The sequence below is a fragment of the Rhinolophus ferrumequinum genome, chromosome 7 (genome assembly GCF_004115265.2).
Source record: "Rhinolophus ferrumequinum isolate MPI-CBG mRhiFer1 chromosome 7, mRhiFer1_v1.p, whole genome shotgun sequence".
NCBI lineage: Eukaryota > Metazoa > Chordata > Mammalia > Chiroptera > Rhinolophidae > Rhinolophus > Rhinolophus ferrumequinum.
The window spans coordinates 90,416,232-90,441,066 of record NC_046290.1 but is presented as its reverse complement, the minus strand read 5'-3'; the positions used below and the strand labels follow the sequence as shown (position 1 = coordinate 90,441,066).

The following is a 24,835-nucleotide window of genomic DNA, read 5'->3' as shown; positions in this document are numbered from 1 at the left end:
GGATTCCTACATGGGCCAGTGGGTTCTCAACCACAAGGTTGCCTGTTCAACTCCTCTAGTCCCGCAAGGGATGGTGGGCAGCGTCACCTGCAACTAAAGATTTAACATGGCACCTTGAGCTGAGCTGCCACTGAGCTCCCAGATGGCTCAGTTGGTTGGAGTGTGGGCTCTCAACCACAATGTCGCCAGTTCGATTCTTTGAGTCCCGCAAGGGATGGTGGGCAGCACCCGCTGCAACTAAAGATTGAACATGGCACCTTGTGCTGAGCTGTCGCTGAGCTCCCTGGTGGCTCAGTTGGTTGGAGCATGTCCTCTCAACCACAAGGTTGCCGGGTCGACTCCAACAAGGGATGGTGGGCTGCGCCCCCTGCAACTAGCAACGGCAACTGGACCTGGAGCTGAGCTGTGCCCTGCACAACTAAGACGGAAAGGACAACAACTTGAAGCTGAACGGCACCCTCCACAACTAAGATCGAAAGGACAACAACTTGACTTGGAAAAAAGTCCTGGAAGTACACACTGTTCCCCCAATAAAGTCCTGTTCCCCTTCCCCAATAAAATATTTAAAAAAAAAATTCATGTTCTTTGTAGAAAATTTGAAAAAGTCCAAAACAATTAACAAAGAAAATAAAAATCACCTAGAATCCCATGACCGGGAGACAATCACTGTTGAAGTACATACGAGTATGATCCATTGCTGCAGTGGGTCTCAGGGCTCCAACTGGTGCTCGTTCTCTCCCTCCTCCACTCTTTTCTTTCTTTCTTTCTTTCTGTTTTCTTTTTTTTGAGAATTTCGTGAGATAACACATGTCAGGTACTTAGCCTGCTGTCTGACAAATAAATTCTCACTGAATTTTAACTATGATTCTTATTTATTTATTTCTATTGGGGAAAGGGAACAGGACATTGCTGGGGAACAGTGTGTACTTCCAGGACTTTTTCGAAGTCAAGTTGTTGTCCTTTCAATCTTAGTTGTAGGGCATAGCTCAGCTCCAGGTCCAGTTGGCGTTGTTAGTTGCAGGGGACACAGCCCACCATCTCTTGCCACCATCCCTTGCTGGAGTTGAACCGGCAACCTTGTGGTTGAGAGCATGCACTCCAACCAACTGAGCCATCTGGGCAACTGGAAGCTGAGCGGCAGCTCACTGACTTCATTCTAGTTGCAGAGGGCGCAGCTCACTGGCCCATGTGGGAATCGAACGGGTGACCTCAGCGTTAGGAGCATGGTGCTTCAACCACCTGAGCCACCGGGCTGGCAGCTCCCTCCTCCACTCTTTATTCTACATTCCTTCATCCTTTGCTCTCCCCTCAGCATATCTTGGTGGCTTACTTGGTTGTTGGTCCAAAGCTCCGTCCCTGAGGGACATGAACCATTGATAATCATGCCCTTCTCACAGTGGGTTTACTGCACGTATCTGTTCACAGTTACAGTGCTGTGTGGAGTACCAGGAGGTAGCCAAGGGGACCATCTGCATTCCACAGATTCCTCCCTGCTCCCATGGTGTGCAAGTGGCCCTATCTCCTCTTGCTGATGAACTATCCCTGCTAAGTTGGCGACTTGTCTTGCGCAGGAGTCCAAAGTGTCCTGATGGCAGCAGTAAGTGTGCAATTCAATGGCATCATTGCTGTGTCCCCGAGCAAGAGGGTGCCCCCTTTGGGGATGGAGACCTCTAAGCCTACAGAGCCCAGAGTTGCAGGGATACGAAGCACAGAGTCCCCAGGGAATCATTGGGTGCAATGCTGCCAGCCCCTGATTCCTATCAGAGACCCAGCCCCACAGAGGGGTCTCCGATCTAACAAAGACACTGAAGGATGGCAGGCCACCCTATTAGAGTGTTTCCTCCAGGCTGGGGCTTCTGCTGCACCTCACAACGGCCATGCAAGGGTTCTGTAGGCTGGCTGCCTCCGAGTGAGGTAGCATGTGATATGAGCAGGGGTTCCACGGTCAGGGCCTCATCCCACTACTCCTTCTCTGACAAGTGCATCCCCTAGTTGGGTGCTAACCTGTGTGGGATTCCATGGATCCCCAAATGGACCATAATCAACAAGCCCCAGGATAGTGGTGCTGGCTCAGGCTCTGCAGGCAGGAAAAGGAAACCTGTACCTGCATTAGACATCCAAACTTGTGAGGATGGACCACTGGCCCTTTCAGGGCACAGCAGTGTTCCCTTATGCTCCCTGTAATTGGATGTCTGGGAGCCACTTTCTCGTGGCTGCCACAGTCCCCTTGTGGCTGAACTACATTTCCTGATTAAAAAAGAAACACAATGCAATGTCAAGTTTTTCCAAATGAACTTTTAAATATTTTATGACTTAAAGTTTAAATTAAAGGGACAACGTGGCAGAAGCTAATAGTTTCTCAGTCAAGTCCATTCTTTCCTCCTTACTAACAAAATCTTGATTTCCCTCCCTCTCCACCCCCTCACCCCAGGGTAGCCAAGTGCTGGGTGAAAAAAGCCATATTTCCTAGACTTTCTTGCAACTGTGATTGCCATGTGACACAGTTCTAGCCATTGACCTGTATAAGCTGACATCTCTGAATTGGGCTTCAGGAAAGTTCTTTAGCAAGCATAGAGACTTGGCTGGTAAATGTCTTTTGCCCTTTTCTCTTTCTTATTTTTGCCTCCTATGAGGGAGTTACGATGCTGAGAGGGGGCAGGCATCTTGTGACCACAGGAAACAAAGCACCTCAGCCGTATGGAAGGCAGTGTGGAGGTTTCTCAAAAAATTACGAATAGAATTACTATATGACCCAGCAATCCCTCTCCTGGGTATCTACCCAAAAAGTCTGAAAACATCTACACATAAAGACACGTGTGCTCCAATGTTCATTGCAGCTTTGTTTACAGTGGCCAAGATGTGGAAACAACCAAAATGTCCTTCGATAGATGAATGGATACAGAAGTTGTGGTATATATACACAGTGGAATATTATTCGGCGGTAAGAAAAGATGATATAAGAACATTTGTGACAACATGGATGGAGCTTGAGAGTATAATGCTAAGCAAAACAAGTCAGACAGAAAAAGCAGAGAACCATATGATTTCACTGATATGTGGTATATAAACCAAAAACAACAAAAGAACAAGACAAACAAATGAGAAACAAGAACTCCTAGACACAGACAATAGTTTAGTGGTTACCAGAGGGTAAGGGGGGTGGGGGGTGGAAGATGAGGGTAAGGGGGATCAAATATATGGTGATGGAAGGAGAACTGACTCCGGGTGGTGAACACACAATGGGATTTATAGATGATGTAATGCAGAATTGTATACCTGAAATCTATGTAATTTTACTAACAATTGTCACCCCAATAAATTAAAAAAAAAAAAAAAGAAAGAAAGAAAGAAAACAAAGCACCTGGTAAGATTGGTTGAAATGAAAGATACAGAGAGTTAGGGTCTTTACTGGTATCACAGATCTGCTGTGCCAGTCCTAGGCTGCCTACTTCCAGACTTCTCATTATGTGAGAAAAATGATTTTTTTCTAATTTGTTTAAGCTCCTGGAATTTGTTTGTGTTTGTAATTCGCACCTGAACTCAGAGCACAACTTTCACAGTTGTGGATTTTTCAACCTCTTGCAATTTAGACCGGTTTTCTTTCACATGGTTGAAAATAACGTCATGTTATTACGTGCATACAAGAAAATTTAACACAAAACAGCCAACATCGGGGCATCACTTGTAAAATCATTGGCTTTTAAAAATAAAGAAAGATTAGACATTTATCATTTATATCCCTCACACAGTTGCAACCCCTTTGCCACCATCCGATAAATGTCTAACTATTACATTGTTTTGTGTACCTGAAACTAATAAAAAAAAAGTATTAAAAAAGAAAATCCAACTATATGCTGTGTACCAGAGACACACTTTAAATTCAAAGATACAAATAGATTGAAAGTAAAGGGATGGATCAGCAATTCCTCTTCTGGGTATTTATCTGAACATTATGAAAACATTAATTTGAAAAAATATACGTACCCCTGTGTTCATTGCAGCATTATTTACAATAGCCAAGTAATGGAAACAACTACTAAATAAATAAATAAATAAATAAATAAATAAATAAAATAAAGTAAAGATAAAGAAAGAATCGGACCGGCCTGGTGGCACTGATGGTTGGAGCGCTCTGCTCCTAACCCCGTGGTCTCTTGTTGGATTCCTATATGGGCCAGTGAGCTGTGCCCTCCACAGATAAGATTGTGAACAACAGCCATCCCTGCTGTGGGCTGCCAGGAGCAGCCAGCAGCCAGCGAGAGCTGCCATGAGCTGCTGTGAGAGGACAACTCACTGACTACCTCAGCTGGGGGCGGGGAGCGCAAGGCTCATAATACCAGCATGGGCCAGGGAGCTGTGTCCTACACAACTAGTCTGAGAAACAACGGCTTGAATGGGATTGCGGAGGAGGGCATAAGAAGGGGTAAAAAAAGATAAAGAAAGAATCCTTTAGGCTTTGAAGCAAAACAGGCTTAAGTAATAACCTATAAGAAAAAAATTTATATTGACTTAGATTAATAAGCAGCAAGATTCAGCTCTAGAAGACAGTGGAACAATGCTTGCAAAGCCCACACACTAAACACTAAGGGAGTTTAAACTCCGCTAAAGTACTATTGAGCTACAAAACAACACACAAACATTTCAATATCTAGTAACTCAGGAAATATAGTATGTTGTCACGCAACAGCCTAGCCGACTGTCCCCCTGTACATTTCCTTAAAGAAGAGTCTGTGAGACTGTGTCTTTCCGGGACCTTGCTTCACTCTTGTGCTTATGCTTCATGCCTCTCTGTTTGGTCCCCAAAAGATGGCTGGTCAGCCAATGACGAGTAAGATTCCCCACAGGGGAAACAACTCAAGCCAGGCGCAGTTGAGCGGGGACCAAGAGGAAAACTCACGGGGTCGATAGAGGTGGACACAGCCCCCACCTTCCCCCAGCTGAGGAGTGCTTCTGGCTATGTGACTATATTCCTTCCCACAACTTGCTTGGGAAGTGAGCCAATGGTGTGATAACATCAGTTCTCCTTCCATTCTTAACAATAGGTTTTAGCATAAAGGATTTGTTCCTGGGGAGGCACATGTCATAGTTGTTAAGACATCATAGGACTTTCTGCTCTGGCTGTTAGCAGGCAAGGGTGATTGGTTTGAATCAGTTTGTGGTATGATGTCTGAGACTCACAGACCTTCTTTGGAGAAAACAATGCTACTTCCTTGTATAATTATCAGTAAAAGCCACCAGTCAGTCTGAGTCGGGGCTCTCGGTCCTTTGAGGCTGGGAGACCCTTGGCGCTGTGAGATTTAACTGCATTAAGTCTCTTTTCTCTCTTTCTCAAAACTTAACCTAACTCCGCCCCTTCTCGATCCCTCACTGCCCATGTTGCGCTGAACGCAACAATAGTTGATTTTCTAAATGAATGATGAAAGTCAAACTTCACTCAGAAGAGAGATTACTGATATGATCCAGCTGTTCCACTCCTGGTTATTTATCTGAATGAAAGGAAAAACTAACTAAAAAAGATATCTGCACCCCCATTTTCATTGCAGCGTTATTTGTAATATCCCAAACATGGAAGCAACCTAAGTGTACATTCATGGATGAATAAAGAAGATGTGGTATATATGGAATATTTTTCAGCCACAAAAAAGAAAGAAATCTTGCCCTTTGCAACAACATGGGTGGAAAATGAGGGCATTATGCTAAGTGAGATAAGCCAAATAGAGAAAGACAAACACGATATGATCTCACTTATATGTGCAAAGCAAAAGAACAACAAAATGAGCTCACAGATTACAGAGAAGAGGTAGTGGTTGCCAAGGGTGGGTTATGAGGCTTGGGTGAAATGGGTGAAGGACGTCAAAAGGTATAAATCACACCTTAAAATTCCACACTCATGGTGATCAGTGAAATACACAGCTTGCATCTAGGGAGACCATACATGGGAGCAGTTGGGCCTGCGGCACCTGGAGAGCAGGTACTCTGTGAAGATAACCCAGGACCTGTTTAAATGGTCTGTGCTGCCCAATAAAACGGGCAGGGATGACCCGTAGTGGGGTCCAGCGCCCTTCTCTGGCGGCCTGGAAAAGAAGAGACTATCCAGCCAGGTCCCACAGCTAGTGGGGCACGGCAGGCATAGAACCCAGGAGTCACCCCGCAGACAGGGAAGGCCACCCTTTGGAGTTCTCCTGAGAATCCATGGGTCCCTTGTCCTCTCTTCTGTCCACATTTCCAGCTCTTACCAAGTGACCCAAGCATCTTTCACAGCCCATAGGACTGCATGACATCAAGGCTCTGTGACTCAGTTTCCTTAAGGGTAAAATGGAGATAACGATATACCAACTACAGAATGTTGTAAAGCTGAAAATGAGGCAATGGATGTTTAGGGCCTGACTCAGATAAGAGGATTCCATGAAAATTTGGAACCTCTCTTCTTGGGCCTGGGAGGAGGGGTAAGAAAAGCAGACACAGAGAGAGGGCGGGGGCTGCCTGGCTGACTGTGGGAAATGCTTAGAAGAAAGCTATTAGGATTGGGAAGAAACTGAGAAAAGGAAGAAGAAAGTCGGTCTGCTACTTCCACCTCTAGAAGATCAAGACCACTTCCTCTGATGAAACCATGTCCTCCCATGCCCACGGTCTATGCAGTAGGCTGATGCCCACCTCATCCTGGAGAGGAGTGGGCAGGGCCTCCTATGGAGCCAGCCCTGTAGGTCACCAGTGGTCCCAGCCCCCAAACTCTCAGCCCATCCACCACCAGTCACAGGCTGGCACTGCCCTCATTGGAGACAGTCCCAGGGACTGTCACTGGGGTGAATCATTACTGCTCTGAGTCTTCATCCTGTGTCCAAGGAAGGCTCTGCATTAGCCAGGGCTCTAACAGCTGTTCATGGAATCACCTTAGGAGCACTACAGAAACACAGACTCTGGGACTCACCCGCAGAGGTCTGCACTCAGTACCTGAGGCCCAGACATTAACTGGAGCAACCAGACAGAAACATCCAGAAGTAGCAGAAGGCTCTGTGGAGTCAGCCAGACTGGAGTTTGAGTCCCGCACCTGTCACTTGAGTCATGGACTTGGGGCAGAACCTCCCTGAGCCTTGGTCTCACATCTGTAGAGTGGAGAGGACAGAAGTCCCTGCAGATCCCGTGGTGGAGGCATGGCCTCCAGGAGGCCCACTCTCCAGGGAGGTGGGAGTGTGAGCCCACCCTCACTTCTTAACCTCAGGGAGGGTGTGACACTGCCCCTGGGAACAGAACTGGCCTGGTGGGCCTGGTCCACCCTGGAGACTGCAGGGGAGGGAAAGGGGCCAAGAGCAAGCTGGGTGCCCCTGGTGCTGGGGATGGCGCCCGAGGGCATCTGACCACAGCGGCTCCCTCCTCCTTCCCTCTGAGGGGCTGTAGCTGGGCAGAGACTCAGGGCGCCTTTCCTTTCCTGAAAGAGACTGAGCTGGTCCTCCTGCTGCCCCTCCCTCTGGGATGAGAGAGAGAAACAGAGGCTGAGAGACACTCAGAGAAGAGGAGAAAGGGAGAGAGTGAGAGGCAGAGAGAGATGGAGACTGACTACTAAGATGAGGAGGGCGCTGGCAGAGGCAGGGAGCCGAGGTGGGAGAGGAGAGGCCCCAACAAGCCAAGGTCAGGATCACGCCCTTCAGTGTGAAGATGGAGGCTGGAGACCAGCATCATGGCTCCCTTTGCACTGACCACAAGGGAGGCCCTTTTGCAATAGAGGAAAAGAAGAAGCCAGATTGGTACAGGAAGTGATGGTCACTCTGGGGCATCAAATTGGGGAAGGTTCCCACCCTTCTTCTGTCCTCTGAAGGAGCTGGATTGTCCCTCTCCTGCTGCGCAGACTTCCCTGAGGTGGCCCCTCCGCGAGGCCTCCCCTCTGGCCTTGAGGTCTGTGCTTGTCTTCTCATCTCCCTGGAGGAGAGCAAGGCGATGGGTCTGCCCCTGCTGCTGCCCCTGCTGCTGCTGCTGCTGCTGGCGTCTCTACAGGCTGGTGAGTGGCCAGGACCGGCCTGGCTCTGCCCAGGGCCATGAGGGAGCCTGTGGGAGGGGCTTATGCTGGGTGTCTGGAGAAGGGGTCTGCTGGGGTGGCCGGCCAGGCCTCCCATCCCCAACAAGCAAAGGGCTGGTCCCACAGTGCTGGGAACTCCCCCTTCCCCTAACTCCTCATCTGGAGAGAAGGACACCTAGATAGAGGACCAGTCCTACCATCTATCACACTTCTGCCCTTGGGTGAGGGTGCCAGATGGTCGGGGGCTACCTCTTTGTCCCCCACCCACCACCACCCCCAATTTGAAGTTTCTCCCTCTCCCTCCCATCTTCAGTTCGTTCAACAAAGTGCAATTCACAGTATGTTTATGAAGTCAACCAACCAGAGCAACTCTCAGCCCCTGAAGGTGGCTCCGTCCAGATCCCTTTCTCCTTCTGTCACCCCTGGGAGTTACCCAGTGTACTCAGCGTGAGTATATCCTGGAGATGGAAACACTACCATGGGGAGACCATCTACAACACGACCCTGTGTTTCATCCATAAGAATTTCGAGAACCGGCTCTCTCTGAACTGGACAGAGGACGGGAGGAGCGGCTTCCTCCAGATCTCTAACCTGCGGAGGGAGGACGAGTGTATGTACTTCTGCCGAGTCCAGTTGACCGCCCAGAATCATGGCAAGGTGATGTGGCAGTCCATCTTTGGGACCAACCTCGTCATCACCCCCGGTGAGTCCCGATTTCCTGGCTGAGGTTTTCGAAGGCCACTGGTGCCCTCATCCACCAGGCCTGGTCCAGGCGCCACTCTTGCTGACCCTTCTCTCAAACTCCTGTCCCTCGTCGCTACTCCTGCCCAGCTATTCCCATACCTGTGCCTCCCCACAGCCATGAGCTCAGCCTGGCACACACAGTAGGTCCCAACAACGCTCTGAGGAGCCCCCGATTCCCTGATAACACCCCATCACCTGTTTTCCCAATCCCCCTGCTTCCTTCTCCCACTCTGCTCCCCAGAATATGGCCTCCAATGCTCCCCGCCCTGGTCCCATCTCTTTCTTCCCCTTCACCATCTCCCTCCTCCTGTCTCCATCCTTCTTACCCTCCTAGCCTCTCGCTGACCCCCCAGTCCCCACCTCTCCCACAAGAGGCCCTGTGTTGTTCCCTTCTCCACTCTGATCCTACTCCCCTGTCCTGGTCGTTAGAGGCCCCTCTGTAGCAGCAATAACAGCAGCTCCCGCTTACTGTGCATCATGACCAGGCTGACACCTTGGTCTGCATCGCGCTAGTTACCCTGCACAACCCCACAATAACAGCAGGTATTGCTATCATCTACCTGTTCCAGATGGGGAAACTGAGGCCTGCAGAGCCTAAACACCTGCCCAAAGTCGCTCTTGTGATGCAGGTGAGATATGAACCCAGTTTAACCCCAGAGTCTCCTCTCTTAACCATGAGCCGATCAGCCTCACCTACTGACTTGATCATCTTGTTGTTTTGACCCATTTTTAACCTAACAATGGGGGGTGTTGCATTAATAGACCTTCCTAATTACTCAATGGGCATCAGAACTTGAACCAGGATTTATCTGTCTCCAGGGCAGTGGGGGAGGTGCTGTCTCCCAGGCGGAGGCAATAAGTGGGCGTGTTGTCCGTAGAATATTATTTAGAAAACTAATAATTAACTAAGTTGGATGCTTTTCATAATCACTTGCACTGGTAATTCTAAACTATTAATATGTCAGTGATGAATTACTGCTCCCGGCTGGGAAGGACACTCTTTGAGCCCCACCCTGCCCTCCCTGGGTAAACCATTGGCCCATCTTGACCACCATGCTGTTTCTAGGACTTAAATGTTAATTTAACCTTAAAATCACATTCCAGTATACACTAGGAGTTTTACACATGTTTTCTCATTCATTAAAAAGCAATCCTGTAAAAGGGAAAACTACAGTTTGATTCTACTTAGATGAGGTCCCTAGAGTAGGCAGATTCATAGAGACAGAAAGTAGACTAGACATTATGAAGGGCTGGGGTGGGACAATGGGGGGTTGTTTAGTGGGGACAGAGTTTCAGTTTGGGAAGATGAAAAAGTTCTGCAGATGGACAGTGGTGAGAGTTGTATAACAATGTGAATGTACTTAATGCCACTGAACTGTACACTTAAATATGGTTAAAGTGCTAAATTTTGTCACGTGTGTTTTACCACAATAAAATTCTTTAACCCTGCGTTATAATTGAATGTAAGTTAGAGTTCATCACTTACTGTTTGTAAGTGATGAAATGAGGTTCTGAGGTCAGACCACGGATCAGTGGTAGAGTCAGGATTTAAACTGAGTGATGTGGATTCTGAGCCTTCAGCATTTCACATTGTTACTCCCGTCCCTGTGTGAGAGCTTCAGAGGGTTGCTCCCTGCTCGCAATATTCCCCAAACTAGGGAACAAGGTGTGACAGTTTCACCCAGTTGCCTCCAGTCCTCCAGGGGAGAATTTGTTTATTTCTCATGTCTTCTCAGCCACCAAGAAAACCACCCAAAGCCCCACCAAAACTGCCGCCACGACCGATGGCCTCAGTGTCTCTGGGGACAAAAGGAGCTCAGGGTCTTGGCCCCTGAGAACAGAAGCTGTGGTCGCCGTGGTACTGTTCAGCGCTGTGCTCAAAATTGCAATCTTGGGAGTGACGGTCTATCTCAGGTGGAAGAGAAGCAAAGGTAAGTGCTCAAAGTCTCCGCTCTCTCCCAAGCTTCCCAACTGGGTGTTTCTGAGAACCCACCTGCTCAGAATGCCCACTGGTGCCCCTTAAAAATGCAAATCCCTGCGGGGTGAGGTCTGGACATGGGACTCTGCAGTGTGAATAGTCTGCTCAGTGGTGTCTCTGAGTGAGCAAGTTTGAGAACCACCGCTCCAGAGCAACCCCTCTCCACTAATCTGATCATTTCAAGTTCTGTCTCTTGACGTAATCATTTCTCATCAGTGCTCACCTTTTGGTTAGTGGGGGGAGAGGGTCTACCCTGAAAAAGTCAGGAGAGAGCAGATGGAAGTTAGCTCAGCTCAGCAAACATTGTTTGAATGCCCATTTTCTAGGGCCTGGCTTGTGATTGGAGATACTAGTAAGAAAAGCAGAAGCCCTGATTTGAAGGAACTCAGTGGGTAAAGGCAGGAGAGGGGGAAGTTGCCTCATTGGGGATGTAGGAGGAGTAATCAATGAGGACTTCCCAGAGGAAGTGACACTGGTAGAAAGTCTCAAAGAATAAAACGAATTAGCCAGGGAAGTGGTGTAGAAGTCACTGATTTTCCAAGCAGAGGAAACCATTCTGGGAACTGTAAGCAGCTCAGTGCTTTGGAGGAGGCAGGAATAGAGGACACTGTAAATCACACCCAAGAGCCTTGGATCCCAGAAGCAACGTGAAGCAGCCAAGGGACATCCTCACTTTACCTTGGAGATACATCAGTCTGTGGGGGAAGGGATGGAGGTGGGCCAGGCTTGAGCCGGTCTAATGCAGTGGCAGTGTGGGTGCAAGGAGAGAGCCAGATTCTGGAAAAGGTTAAGAGGGGACAGTAAGACTTGGGGATTGGATTGATGTAGGGGTGAGGGAGCAGGAGGAAGTTCCACATTTACAACTTGGGTGAAGGAGGGTGCGATGAAACCACTAAGTGCATCAGGAAACAGGAAGTCAGAGACCTCCTCTAATTTGGGATAGGTTATATTTAAGATACCTTTGCTGTATCTGAGTAGAGGTGTCCACCAGAAATTTGGATGTATCCATTTACAGTGCAGAGAGGACAGGGCTAGAGGCATTAATTATTTATGTCCCAACACCCTCCAAAATTGATTTTAAAGAAAATTTTCAATGAAAGGAGATTTGCCGTGTTAGATATTAAAGCACAGAGATGAAGAGCATAAAATCTGACTTTCTGAAGTCAGTCCTGGATGGGTCAACTCTGGCACAATGGTACTATTACTCTGTGCCTCAACTTACTCGTCAGTAAAATGGGGATAATAATAGTAATGACCCGGGGTTGTCATGGCGATTAAACGTAATGCATTTAGAATAGTTCTTGGCACAGAGTAATAGTACCATTTAAAAAAAAATACAGAAATCATTTAATTCCTTGGAAGGGAAATTTCCCGGATAATTCCATGTGTTTTTATAATCATAGAGACAATGTTATCCTTACTCATTCATTAACAAAAATAAAGATTATGGTTACAATTTATTCTCCATAGACACAAATAATCTCATCTATTTTGACATCAAAAAAGGTAGAAAGACAAACCAGAGATGAAAAGAATATGATTTTCCAGTTTTTAAATGTATTTTATTATTTATTTTTATTGTTTGTTTCACTGTTTGTATGTTTATCTTGCAAGAGCCCATGGAAGTGAGGGAAAGTGTTTGCAGGCTAATTTTAAACAACATGAGAGGGATTAAGCACTAAATATGAAAAATAAGACTTTTAGCTTGCTTATTAAACTACGAAGAACTTTCCTGAAACATACGGGTTAAATTGGTCTGCAACACATTAATAAATGGAGAACATGTATGTCCTGTAACAAATAGCTTAAAACAGTGTAGACACTACCAAAATTGCTAGTGAGGATATGGAAATTTTCAAGCCACAATCCCCTGGGACACATGAAAAAAAAGCTACTTTTTAACCTGAAATCAGAAGAGCAAGATCTGTAAAAGTAACAATATTGCCATTCTTCTCAGCAATCTACTGATGAGTTCTATAGATTCTGAAAATCTTTTCAATAAAACAAACTAGGATTTCTTGGCAAGCTCCTTGCCTAAGGGACAAGTAACTTCTAAAGCTGGATTTCTTAATCTGTGGGTAGATGCAAGCTGTACTGACAGCACAGCTCCATCTTGAGAATTATCTTCAGAATGAAAGTCCAGCAATGATCTCCTTCAGTGAAACACTGCCTGTAGAGCTGCAAGTCTGCACTAGAGGTCCCTGGGCAGGTACAACTCTTAGCCGATAAGCCAGAAATAGATTAAAGAGAGGAAAGTAGAGGTCAAAGACTTCTGTTTACAGATGCTATCCTGGATAAAATAACAAGAGCTTTTGGACTAGAAATGGACAATATGCACAAAGGAGTTAATCAGATATCAATAATGCTGAGAAGTTAAGATGTCTGAAGACTGAGCCTTTTATATGTAGCTGCTGGAATATCTGATTGGGACCATTCTATTTGGAACTCACATCTGAGCAGCACTCCTAGACGTTTCTATTATCTAGTACTTGTGTATTTCTGAATAACCATAATAACTAACACTCAAAAATGATGCCTCTGACACCCTCCAAGGTTCTGTAGGTTCTTCCAAATTCAAGAAAGGTCACATAGTGCCTGGTACTATTTTGGCGTTAGCCTATATTATATAACAATTATTTAAAAATTGGTAATCCATGGTGGGCTCAATAAGAGCTCTCGTTATAATCGTATTGGTTTATTAACTAGAATATCCCACTCTCTCAATAAAGTTAATCATTAGGGCCTACTGTACAACCAAAACCAAGACAAGAGCAATGGGTCCTTGGAATCTAATCACCCATGATGAACTATCCTGTTGACCGACTCCCTGATGCAAGATCACCAGGGCATTTTAATGCAACATGAACATCTCACAGAGTAAAGTACTCGTGAAGACCAGATATCCAAAGCCTTAGATTTTTGTAGGATTCAGAATCATTTTTCATTAGGTCCTCTACTTGTGCACTCTCGTCGGCATGCACCTGTCCAACTTTGGTTGGCTGCTGAGTTCCAGTGTAAGAATTCCAATTCTACCTTCTAGCCTTTCCTCTAGGGTTCTTGGAAATGGAAGGTAGTGAAACTCTTTCTGGCCATCTGCCAGGCATGGCACCCCAGGCATCTTGGGATAGGCTCACAAGGCAATTTTAAAGAACTCTTCTGCAGCATCATGAGTGATGAGACGGTCCACAACGCAGAGATATATTTCTGAGAACTCCTAACTTGGGAAAATAGTGGTCTTTTCAGCCAGTTTTAACAATATCTCCCAAGCTCCTCTTGTGTTCTCAGAATCACTGATGGTGCTGAGTTTCGTCATTGACAACAAAGAGTCTGCTTTTTTTTTTTTGAAATCGTAAATCTTCTAAAATGCGTTTTCATCTATTTCTCACTTCCCTTCGAATATGTCACAAGGTGTAGATATCATGGTTGAGTTTTTGCCACTCCTCTGAGCAAGAAGGAATTATGCCAGCACACTGCTTTTGGATTTGAACAGCAGTTCTTCCCTGACTTTCCAGCTTGCAGCCTTCTCCATCAGATTTTAAATTCACTAAGCTTCCACAATTGTGTGAGGCAATTCCTCTGAATCTTTGGCCTGCTGATTACAAACGACTATCAAATTGTACAGGATTCTGTCATCATCAGCCTCTGTGTGGGACACATTGTGAGGCACACTCCAAAATTCTTTTCATCATCTCTCACCAGAGTTGCTCCAAATGAAGAATATGGATTGTTGTCACTGAGATACTCAGAAGTTGGCACTAAGGAAATCTTGCAACAGGATGTGAAGTCCCAGTCTCCAAATAGGGGTTCAACAGCAGGAACCCTCCCAGCAAGGGAGGGGATCCAGCACTTGAATGATGTGGTACAGATCAGGCTACCAGTCAAGGACTCAGATTTGGGAGAGCCAACCAGTGGACTGACGCATGAAAACTGGGGCAAAGAGAAAATGGGATCTTGGAACCCAGGTCAGCAGGAGGGCTCCAAGGACATTGGACACTCTACCTGAGTCAGGCAGAAGGCTGAGAGACGGGAGGCTGAACAGGGCTCCTTAAATCTCTCCAGGTGCAGTTCAGAAGTATAGGGTCTGGGATGTGACTGGGGGATCAGAGCTATGGGGAAAAGAGAAACTTACAGGGAACCAGACACAGCTCATCCACTGGTTCTCAGAGCCATCCTGTTTTCACAAGTCCACCTGACACCACCAAAGCTGAAACCTGAACATTCTTATAACCAGTGATTTGAACTCTGCACCTGGTGGACTGCTTGTCTCCATTTTGTTTAGTTCTTTTTCTGGAGCTTTATTCTGTTCTTTCATTTGGGACATGTGAAACCTTTTGGCTGCTTCCCTGAGTTTGTTTCTATGTGTTAAGCAGGGCTTCTGTGACTCCCAATCTTGATAGAGTGGCCTAATGTAGTAGGTGTCCTGTGGGGCCCAGTGGCACAGTCTTCCTGGTCACTTGAGCCAGGTGCTCCAGGTGTGTCCCTTGTGTGGGTTGTGTGTGCCCTCCTGTTGTAGTTGAGCCTTGGTTGCTCTTTGTACATCAGTGCAAGGGGTTGATCCTCAGGCTGATTGTTTGTGAGAACTGTTTGTGGCTATAGTAGAGGAGGTGTTGGCAAGCGCTGATCCTATAGAGCAGGATTCATTTTAGGGGGGTTCTAGTGACTGCCAAGTCAGCCGTTTAGGTGTGTTGTGTGTGGAGGTGGTTGGGTGGTGCTCCAGCTCAGTCTGAAGCTGGCCACTTGGTGTGCTGGTCCTAGGGCTTCTTGGGCAGGGCCTCACAAATGGTCAAGTTCAATACACCCTGTGCCTTTCAAGGGGCCAGGTGGTATGAGACATAAAGCAATTTTCAGATGGCCACCACCCGTGCTGGGCTTGGTGGTGCCTGGGGGAGGCCAAGCCTTGACATGAGGCCAGATTCTGCCACTGCCAGGCTTGGGGCTGCTCAGCAAGTGGTACAGGGTATGCCAAGGCCAGATGCTGTTGGTTTGGGGTTTGTTAGACTTTGAGAGATTTTATGAAAGTCTGCAGTATGCGCCAGACAGTCCACTTGTATGGAAAAGCCACTGGAAGCTCCTTGGGTGGATCTGAAAGTTGGGTGGGGTGGGCAGGGTTTCAGTGAATCACCAGGGTAGGGCAAACAGAGTTAGGCATGTTGATGGAAACTCAGCTATGTCACACACTTAAGTCTGCATACTAAGAAGGAGGACGGTTGAACAAAGGAATAATGGATTCTGCCAGCACTTCTGTCTGGGAGAAAGCTGCCCCTCAAGCCTTTGACCTGAAGCCAGACAATTCAATTCCTCTGCGTATATCCCTGGCACCTTACAAGCTCCTGCCCCAACACTGGAGCTCAGAGCAAGTGAGTCCACCAGCAAGTAAGTCCATGCACGGGCCCTTTAAAAGAAGCACCTGGCAGTGCAGCCGCCTTCCATTAACTCAGCTACAATCTCCTCTTGTTTTCACACCCAGAAGCTGTGCGTGTTGCCAAAGGCTCACAGGGATGTCCAAGAGAGGACTCAACCCAGAGCAGTGGTGTACAGGTTCTTGTCTCCACACAAGAAAGAATTCGTGAGTGAGACAGATGCAGGAAAGCACAGGGAGCTTATTGAAGCAAAAAAAAAAAAAAAAAAAAAAAAAAAAAGTGCGATGAACTCAGAAATTGAATCACCTGAAAGAAGTCCTGATCAGGGGTTTTTATCCCTCCCAGGGGAGGACTTGATGACATCCCATTGTTTTCTGCTATCCCAGGGCAGGACTCTCTGTTTCCTGCTGTTTCTTCCTCATTTGGTTCCTCCAGATCTGTCATGGTATCAGATGCATGATGGGAGTCACAGTAACCACAATGTAAATGACATTAAAATTAGCTAAAGGATAGATCCTGGTCAGGGATGCTGGCCCTGCCGGATAAAACTTGTTCTTGTTTTTCTCTTCTCTTCTTTTTCTCTAGTTGCAGGTGCTGGATACTATTTCTTGTGAAATGAAACAAACTAGGGAGGTACCTCACATTGTATTCTTTAGAGGGTCAGTTCCCTAGGCTCTTTATCCTCCCTTATGGGGAATTCTGTTCCCAGCATGGAACTCTGGCCTGGGGAGCCTGGTGTGGGTCTGGGTCCCCTCACTCCTTAGGGGGTACCTCCGCAGCCAAAATACCCTTTCCGATTTTCCACTGCCATGCAGGTGTGGGACCAGCCCATTCTACATCTCTGCCACTACTACCTATCTTGACATTTCTTCTTCTATATATCCTTAGCTGCAGGACTTCTATTCAGCTAGACTTCAGGCAATTTTCAATGATGGTTGTTCTGTAGTTTAGTTTTAATTTCAATGTGGTCATGAGAAGATGCAAGAAGTGTTTATCTACCCCACCAACATGACTGGAACTCCAAAAGGTAACATTTCTGTGGGGAGCCATAATTTCTTGTTATTCTGAAGTCTTGCAGACTGGCTCAGTTGTTATCTTTGCCTGCGACTGAAGGGTGTTTACAAGTTGCTGAGGAATGTGGTGGGAATGGCCAGTTTCTCGGACACAGATCACTGATGGCTATCAGGATAATTGATAGGCTCTGTTATGGGATAATTGCTTTGGGGAGCTTTTAGTGATTTGTAGTGTCTATGTTAAAGTTAAAAATTTACGTTCAATGATGTAATGCATTTCTGTAACTGCTAAGCTGCATGTACTCTGATGGTATAAATTGGTGAAGGAGAGTAAACTCAGGGCTTCAGCATCACTGGAGACCGATATCGCATCTTAATTAATTGTGAGTGTCTTTATTTAATTCCCACTCCCCTTTTCAGGTTCTTCGTTGATTCGTGGCTGCTGGTCGGTCACACATTTCTAATCAATGGGGAAAGGTGAGTAATTCAATACATAGTGTTGGAACAATTGCGTAGCCATCTGAGAAAAAATAACGCTATCTCCATGTGGGGACAGAGCCCCCAAAAGCAGTTTCCAGGCTCTCAGCCTCACATAGAAAGGTACTGGCTCAGGTAGTAAATGGCCATCGACTGTGATCAAATGGCCATCAGCTGTGGCTGGTTGGCCATCAGCTGTAACCAGTGAGCCGTTGGCCACTAATATAACTGCTGTGGCTACGCTAGCAGAGAAAAGGGGGAGCTAGCAAGAAGATGGTGGCTGAGTCTGCAAGCGGCGCAGTGAGGGTTGAGAATTGTGTTGCTCCTGGTTCCTGTGTCTCCAACCCAGCCGCCAGTGAGAGTATAGTGGTATGACTCCCTTACTTATGGCTCCATGGGTGTTCCTTTTTGGCCTAGCCATATCCTGCGTTCTTGTGTGGGGAGCGGGACCAGAGACCCTGCCTGACACCCCGCATGACACTCCATACCCCATAATTTGCACCAAAATTAATTCCATGAAGGTCAAAGATTCAAAATAGGGGGGGAAATAACCCTAGTACTAAAAGAAAGCATACGAGACTATTTTATAATCATGGAGCAGAAATGACCTCTTTGAGTAAAACATAAAACCCAAAAGCCATGAATCAAAATACTGATAAGTTCAACTCCATACAAATTGTTTTTTAATTCTGCAAAAGAAACAAACAAACAAACAAACAAACATAGTTTTCTCCTGAGAGTGAGAATGAGGGTCAAAGTTGAAGAGAAAATTTGACATAGTCACTGAGGAAATGGAAGATGTTATTTAATGACTCAACTCAGATAAGAAGCCATGAATCAGCAGAGGTATCTTTGCACATGATTGTGTTTTTCCCCACAGGTATTCAACCATGTAGTTTAGTAACTTTTAGGATCTGTCAATTAGGAGTTCTGTTTAGCTGCTAGTACTAGAGACCAGAAGCCACAATAGCTTAAATAACACAGAGTTTATAGTTTTTCCTTCATGTAAAAGGACCTGGAGGCAAACAGCACAGGCCAGAATCTTAGGCATCCAAGCTCCTACCTCTCTGCTCACTCTCCTGGATACCAGCGTCTATCTTGAAGATTGCATCATCGTCCAATATGGCTGCTAAGATTCTGGCCATTATTTCTGAATCCAATCAGGAAACAAGGAAAGAGGATAGGGCAAAAGACTAAGCCCCAGTTGTCTGTCCTCATTTTAATGAGCCTTTCTAGTTCCATCCACCCCTTATATCTTATTGGCTAGAATTTAGTCATTGCCCACATCTATCTGTAGGGAAGCACTTGCCACTCCAAATAAAATCAAGGTTCTATAACTGAGTAAGAAGAAGTGAGTGGATATTAGGTAAGCAAATAGCACTGCTTGCCATGGGAGACATGCAGGATTGGCATTTGTCAACTCAATGTGGCAGAAGGACAAGGGAACACAAGAGGTCAAGGAGCTGGTGAGAGGGTGGAGGGCTCAGCAGGGAGCTTGAATAACCTCAAAGAAAGTGGATGATCAAGGAACAAGAGTTCAGGGCGATCAAAGCACAGGTGTAGGGGGATGATGACATGAGAGAACTGGAAGGAAAGAAAGCTGTAGCATAAAAACGATACTAGCATTCAATATTTCAGAGGTCTCAGCAGTCCCAGTGATTACAAATATAAAGTCCAGGGTATAACTCAGGGGAGTGGAGGTCTCTGGAGCTGGGATACAGGCAAGTCCAGTGCATTAGAGGTTTGTCCCATGGATGATGAGTCCTCCCAGGAAGGTGAAGGGATGGAGAGGATGTGTGTGAACTGGAGCCAAATCCTTGGGAAATGCTGCAGGGACACTTGAGGTTGTAGAGGGGGGAGGGCCTGGGAGGAACAGCAGAGGTTTCAGCGGAAGACATGGAGGGGAATGGGCTGCAGGGCAAACACAGATTGCAGCCATGAGATTTATGAGGTGGGAGAGAGAAACAGCCGCCGCTCAGAAGGAAAGCACAAGAAGCTGGTTTGTCAGGGCAGGAGGGAGCAGTGGTGCCTGTGACACGATGGGGGGGGGAGGAGAGAGTGGGCCAGTGCTCAGCAGTGGAAGGAACAGGTTGTGGAATCATGGAAGGGTTCGAGGAAGGGAGAAGGATGCACAGGGAAAGGTGGGGGAGAGAGGGCAGGATAAAGGGACATGGTGCAGAGAAGAGCTGTTCCCCACATTTGGTGTTGAGGACAATAGCAGGACAGGTGTGGGGGGCCTCGGTGCCAGCTGGGTGCCCGCTCTGAGCCTCAGGCTCTTCCCAGATGGGTGTCAGCAGAGCCGCTTTGCTGCCCAGATCTCTCCAAGGATGGTCTCAGAGTAGGACGAGCATAGAAGGCAGGGAGGAGAGATGCCATCATGGATGGCACACTGACACTCTGTTGGTCCCTCTACAGGTCTGTGGACTAATGCCAGAGCCCCAGCCAGGTGAGTGCTTGTCCTCCAAGGAGTGGGGTGGGGGGAGGTGTGGTTTCGGAAACAGGAAGTGTCTTTATGAGAAGAGAACTGGGGAGACTTTCTCAGCTGTTCTCATCCTCCACTTTCTTATCCTCATCCTCATATGCCCCTAATAGGCCAGGTTCTTCACTTCCTGAGGCTCCTTAGAGTCAGCTGCACAGAGGGATCACCGCTTCCCATAATGACCCTGGCCAGACGCAGACAACTCAGAAGCCAGCAGGGGTCGAAAATCACCAAGGACCTGAGAGAAACAGCCATCTGCTCCAATTCCCTCTACAACCTCCTGCTCTTGCCCACAAAATAAAAGTACCTGTAAGATTTTCCTGAATGCATCTAAGGAGAAAACTGATGTCACCTTCAACATCTGTCCTTCTCACCAAAATGAACTATAAGATCCCTCCTCTAGTCCTTCTGTCCAGGGACTGCCTCAAGCCTGGAAACACTAAGTCCCCAAACACTGGTAGGCAGCCCAGAACCCAAGGTCTGCCCCCCAATCTAACCATTCTATTCCCCCTACAATAATAAGGGATGTATCATGTTAAGCCTTTGTGTGTATTACCTTATTAAAGATAATGAACAACCCTGAATATGGTATAGGAAGTACTCATTTGAGGCATGGAACAAGGAGCCAGAATGCTTACGGTGTTTTTCACAAGGCAACACAGCTAGTAAGTGGTGAGCCACGATTTGAACCCAAACCTGCCCTTCTCGATGTCCTTCTCCCAGGACTCAGGTGTTGTTGTCTTCCCAGATTCCTATACTGTGCGGGCCTCCCACCAGAAATGATGATATCGGTAACATAGACAAAAGAGAGAAGTTAAAAGGGAGCATCTGGTTAGAGATGACGAAACCAAGTAAACCACTAAACTCTTCAACACATAAACGCACAAGTCTGACTTGACGCACAATTAACCTTGTAGCCAATGACCAACCCCAACACTTACGAGCTTCATAGCGACACTCTAAGAGACTCTCCCTCCTGCTCTCAGGGAGAGGGGGTGAGAGAACACAAGAGCACAGCAGAACTCCTCAAAGAAGGCCAATGTGACCTCTTCTGCATCATCTCTATCATCTCTATGCTCTGGCTCCACCCTCTGCTCCAATTCTTACCCAATGTCTTCCATGAGTTGCTCCATGTCCAGATCAGGAGTACACTGCCAGCCTCCTGAGGTGGTGGTTCCTGGGATCCAGCCTTTCTGTCCCTACCATGGACAGACCCCCACAGTGAGCTATCCATTTGGCACCATCCTAGCTTCTTTTTCCTCAGACTTTGCTTGCAGATGACATGATTGTTTATATGGAAAATTCGAAGTAATTGACAAAAAAAAAAAAAAGAGAGAGAGAAACGCCTCCTGGAACTAGTTAAAATCAAACCAAATATATACAAGATCTATATAAGAAAAATTATAAAATTCTGATGAATAAAATCAAAGAACTAAATAAATGGAGAGCTATTTCATGCACGTGGGTAGGAAGACTCAATATTGCCAAGATGTCAGTATTTGTCTATCTATAAATTCAATGCAATCCCAATCGAAATCCCAGCAAGTTATTTTATGGTCATTGACAAACTTATTCTAAAATTTACATGGATAGGCAGTAGACCCAGAGTAGCCAATACCATATTGAAGGAGAAGAAGAAAGTTGGAGGATTGACCCTAGAGACTTACTATAAAGCTACAGTAAACAAAACAGTGTGGTATCAGTGATTGAATAGACAAATAGATCAATGGAACAAAAAGGAGATGCCAGAAATACGTTTCCATACATATAGTTAACTGAGCTTTGACAAAGGAGCAAAGGAAACACAATGGAACAAAGGTAGTCTCTTCAACAAATGGTACCAGAAGAACTGGACAGTCAAATGTAAAAGAAAGAAAAGAAGAAAAAGAAAGGAAAGGATAAAAAGAATGTAGACACAGACCTTACACTCTTCACAAAAAGTAACTCAAAATGGATCATAGAACTAAATGTAAACCACAAAACTATAAAACTCCTAGAAGATAACATAGGAGAACTCCTAGATGACCTTGGGTATGGTGATGCCTTTTAGATACAACATCAAAGATATGATCCACGAAAGAAATAATTGATAAGCTGTACTTCATTAAAATTAAAAACTTCTCTTCTACAAAAGACAATCTCAAGAGAATTGGAAGATAAGTCACAGCCTGAAAGAAAATATTTGCAAAATATTTGCAAAATAATAAAGTTACTGTTATCCAAAATATACAAAGAACTCTTAAAACTCAACAAGAAAACAATCCACTTTAAAAATAGGCCAGATACTTCACCAAAGAAGATATACAGATAGCAAGTAAATGTATAAAATGACGCTCCCCATTACATGTCACCAGGGAAATGCAAATTAAAACAAGTTACCATGACACATCTATAAGGTTGACAATTAAGTTCGCAAATTGTTGCAATGATGTTGCTAACCTTTTTTGATATCAGAGGGATTATTCATTATAAATGTGTACCAACTGGACAAACAGTCAACCCAGTTTACTATTTGGAAGTGCTGAAAAGGCTGCGTGAAAAAGTTAGATGAACTGAAACTTTCACCAACAATTCATGGCTCTTGCATCACGACAACGCACCAGCTCACACGGCACTGTCTGTGAGGGAGTTTTTAGCCAGTAAACAAATAACTGTATTGGAACACCCTCCCTACTCATCGATCTGGCCCCCAATGACTTCTTTCTTCACCCGAAAATAAAGGAAATATTGAAAGAAAGACATTTTGATGACATTCAGGACATCAAGGGTAATACGATGAAAGCTCTGATGGCCATTCCAGAAAAAGAGTTCCCAAATTGCTTTGAAGGATGGACTAGGTGCTGGCATTGGTGCATAGCTTCCCAAGGGGAGTACTTCGAAGGTGACTGTAGTGATATTCAGCAATGAGGTAGGTAGCACTTTTTCTAGGATGAGTTTGGGAACTTAATTGTCTGAACTTGTATTAGAAAATCTAGAACACTAACTAACAACACCAAATCCTGACAAGGATATGGAGCAACAGGATCTCTCACACATTGTTGGTGGGAATACAAAAAGTTACTGCCACTTTAGAAGACAGTTTGGCGGTTTTTACAAAACTAAACATACTCTTATCATAAGATCCAGTGGTTTATCTTATTTATCTCTCCTTGGTATTTATCCAGAAAATTTAACTCTCCTTGGTATTTATCCAGAAGAGTTGAAAACTTATGTCCACACAGACACCTGCACATTGATGTTTATAGCAGCTTTATTTATAATTTCCAAGACGGGGAAGCAAATACGTTGTCCTTCAGTAGATGAACGGGTAAATATTAATAAACTGTGGTACATCCGGACAATGGAATATTATTCAACACCGAAAGAAATGAGTTATCAAGCCATGAAAAAAATATGGAGGAATCTTAAATGTGTATTTAAGTGGAAGAAGCCAATCTGAAAAAGCTGTATACAGTTTGATTCCAACTATATGACATTCTGAAAAGGCAAAACTATAGAGACAATAAAAAGATCACTGGTTCCAGGGGCAGGAAGTGATTGTGGGCAGAAATGAATAGGCAAAGCACAGAGGATTCTTAGGGCAGTGCAAATACTCCACATGGTAATATATATATATATATATATATATATATATATATATATATATATATATATATATATATTTGTCCAAACCAATAGAATGCACAGCACCATACTGAACCTTAGGGTAGTCTTTGGGTAATAGTGATGTGTTAATATAAATTCATCCTTGGTAAAAGAAAGAAAAATGTACCATTCATGTTGTCAAAAATGGAAGGATTTTCTTCTTTAAGGCTGAATAATATTCCCGTATGCATTTGTGCTTATGTACACATACACGTACATCTCACATTTTCCTTACCCTTTCATCTGTCAATGAACACCAAGGTTATTTCCATACCTTGGCTATTGTAAATAATGTGCAATGCATTTGGGAGTGCAGATATCTCTTTGAGATACTGGTTTAATTTCCTTTGGATATATACCCAGAAGTGGGATTACTGCATCATATGGTAGTTCTATTAATTGTTTGAGGAAACTCCATACTGTTTTCCTAATGGTTGTACCAATTTACATCCCCACTAACAGTGCACAAAGGTTCTCTTTCATTTACTCCCTTGCCAACACCTGTTATCTCTTGGGGTTTTGTCTTGATGATAGCCATCCTGGTAGGTGTGAAGTGATAACTCTGGTTTTAATTTGTATTTCCCTAATTGTTAGTGATATTGAGCATCTTTTCATATAACTGTTGGCCATTTGTGTGTCGTCTTTGGAAAAATGCCTACTCAGGTCCTTTGACAATTTTTAAATTGGGTTGGTTTTTTTTGCTATTGAGTTATATGAGTTTCTTATATATTTTGAATATTAACTGCTTGTCAGATATATGGTTTGCAAATATTTTCTGCTATCTCGCAGGTTACCTTTTCATTTTGTTGATTGTTTTCTTCGCTGTGCAGATGCTTTTTAGTTTGATATAGTCCCACTTATTTATGTTTGCGTTTATGTCTTTCCTTTTTGTGTCATGATCCAGACGAATGTCAAGAAGCTTTGCTTTGTCACTATGATTTCCTCTAATTTTATGGTTTCAGGTCTTCCATTTAAGTTTTTAATCCCCTTCGAGTTAACTTTTGTGTACGGTATAGAGGTCCAATTTCATTCTTTTGCATGTGGATATTCAGTTTCCCCAACATTATATGGTTTTCCATAAAATTGAATACTACACATGTGAAAATGAATTACAGCTACCCACAATAA

The 24,835-nt window shown here is 45.1% G+C and overlaps 1 protein-coding gene and 1 pseudogene across 1 annotated transcript; one reads left to right on the top strand and one right to left on the bottom strand.

The window, feature by feature from the left end:
* The first annotated feature begins 7,784 nt into the window (after positions 1–7,784).
* On the top strand, positions 7,785–20,665 carry LOC117024494 (paired immunoglobulin-like type 2 receptor alpha). The gene is made up of 5 exons (XM_033109846.1): positions 7,785–7,993; positions 8,325–8,714; positions 10,492–10,686; positions 19,999–20,029; positions 20,176–20,665. The coding sequence occupies exons 1-5, from the start codon at positions 7,933–7,935 to the stop codon at positions 20,204–20,206; spliced, it is 708 nt and encodes a 235-aa protein (XP_032965737.1). The 5' UTR covers positions 7,785–7,932; the 3' UTR covers positions 20,207–20,665.
* LOC117025075 (melanoregulin-like) lies at positions 13,687–18,728 on the bottom strand (annotated as a pseudogene).
* Positions 20,666–24,835: the final 4,170 nt, after the last annotated feature.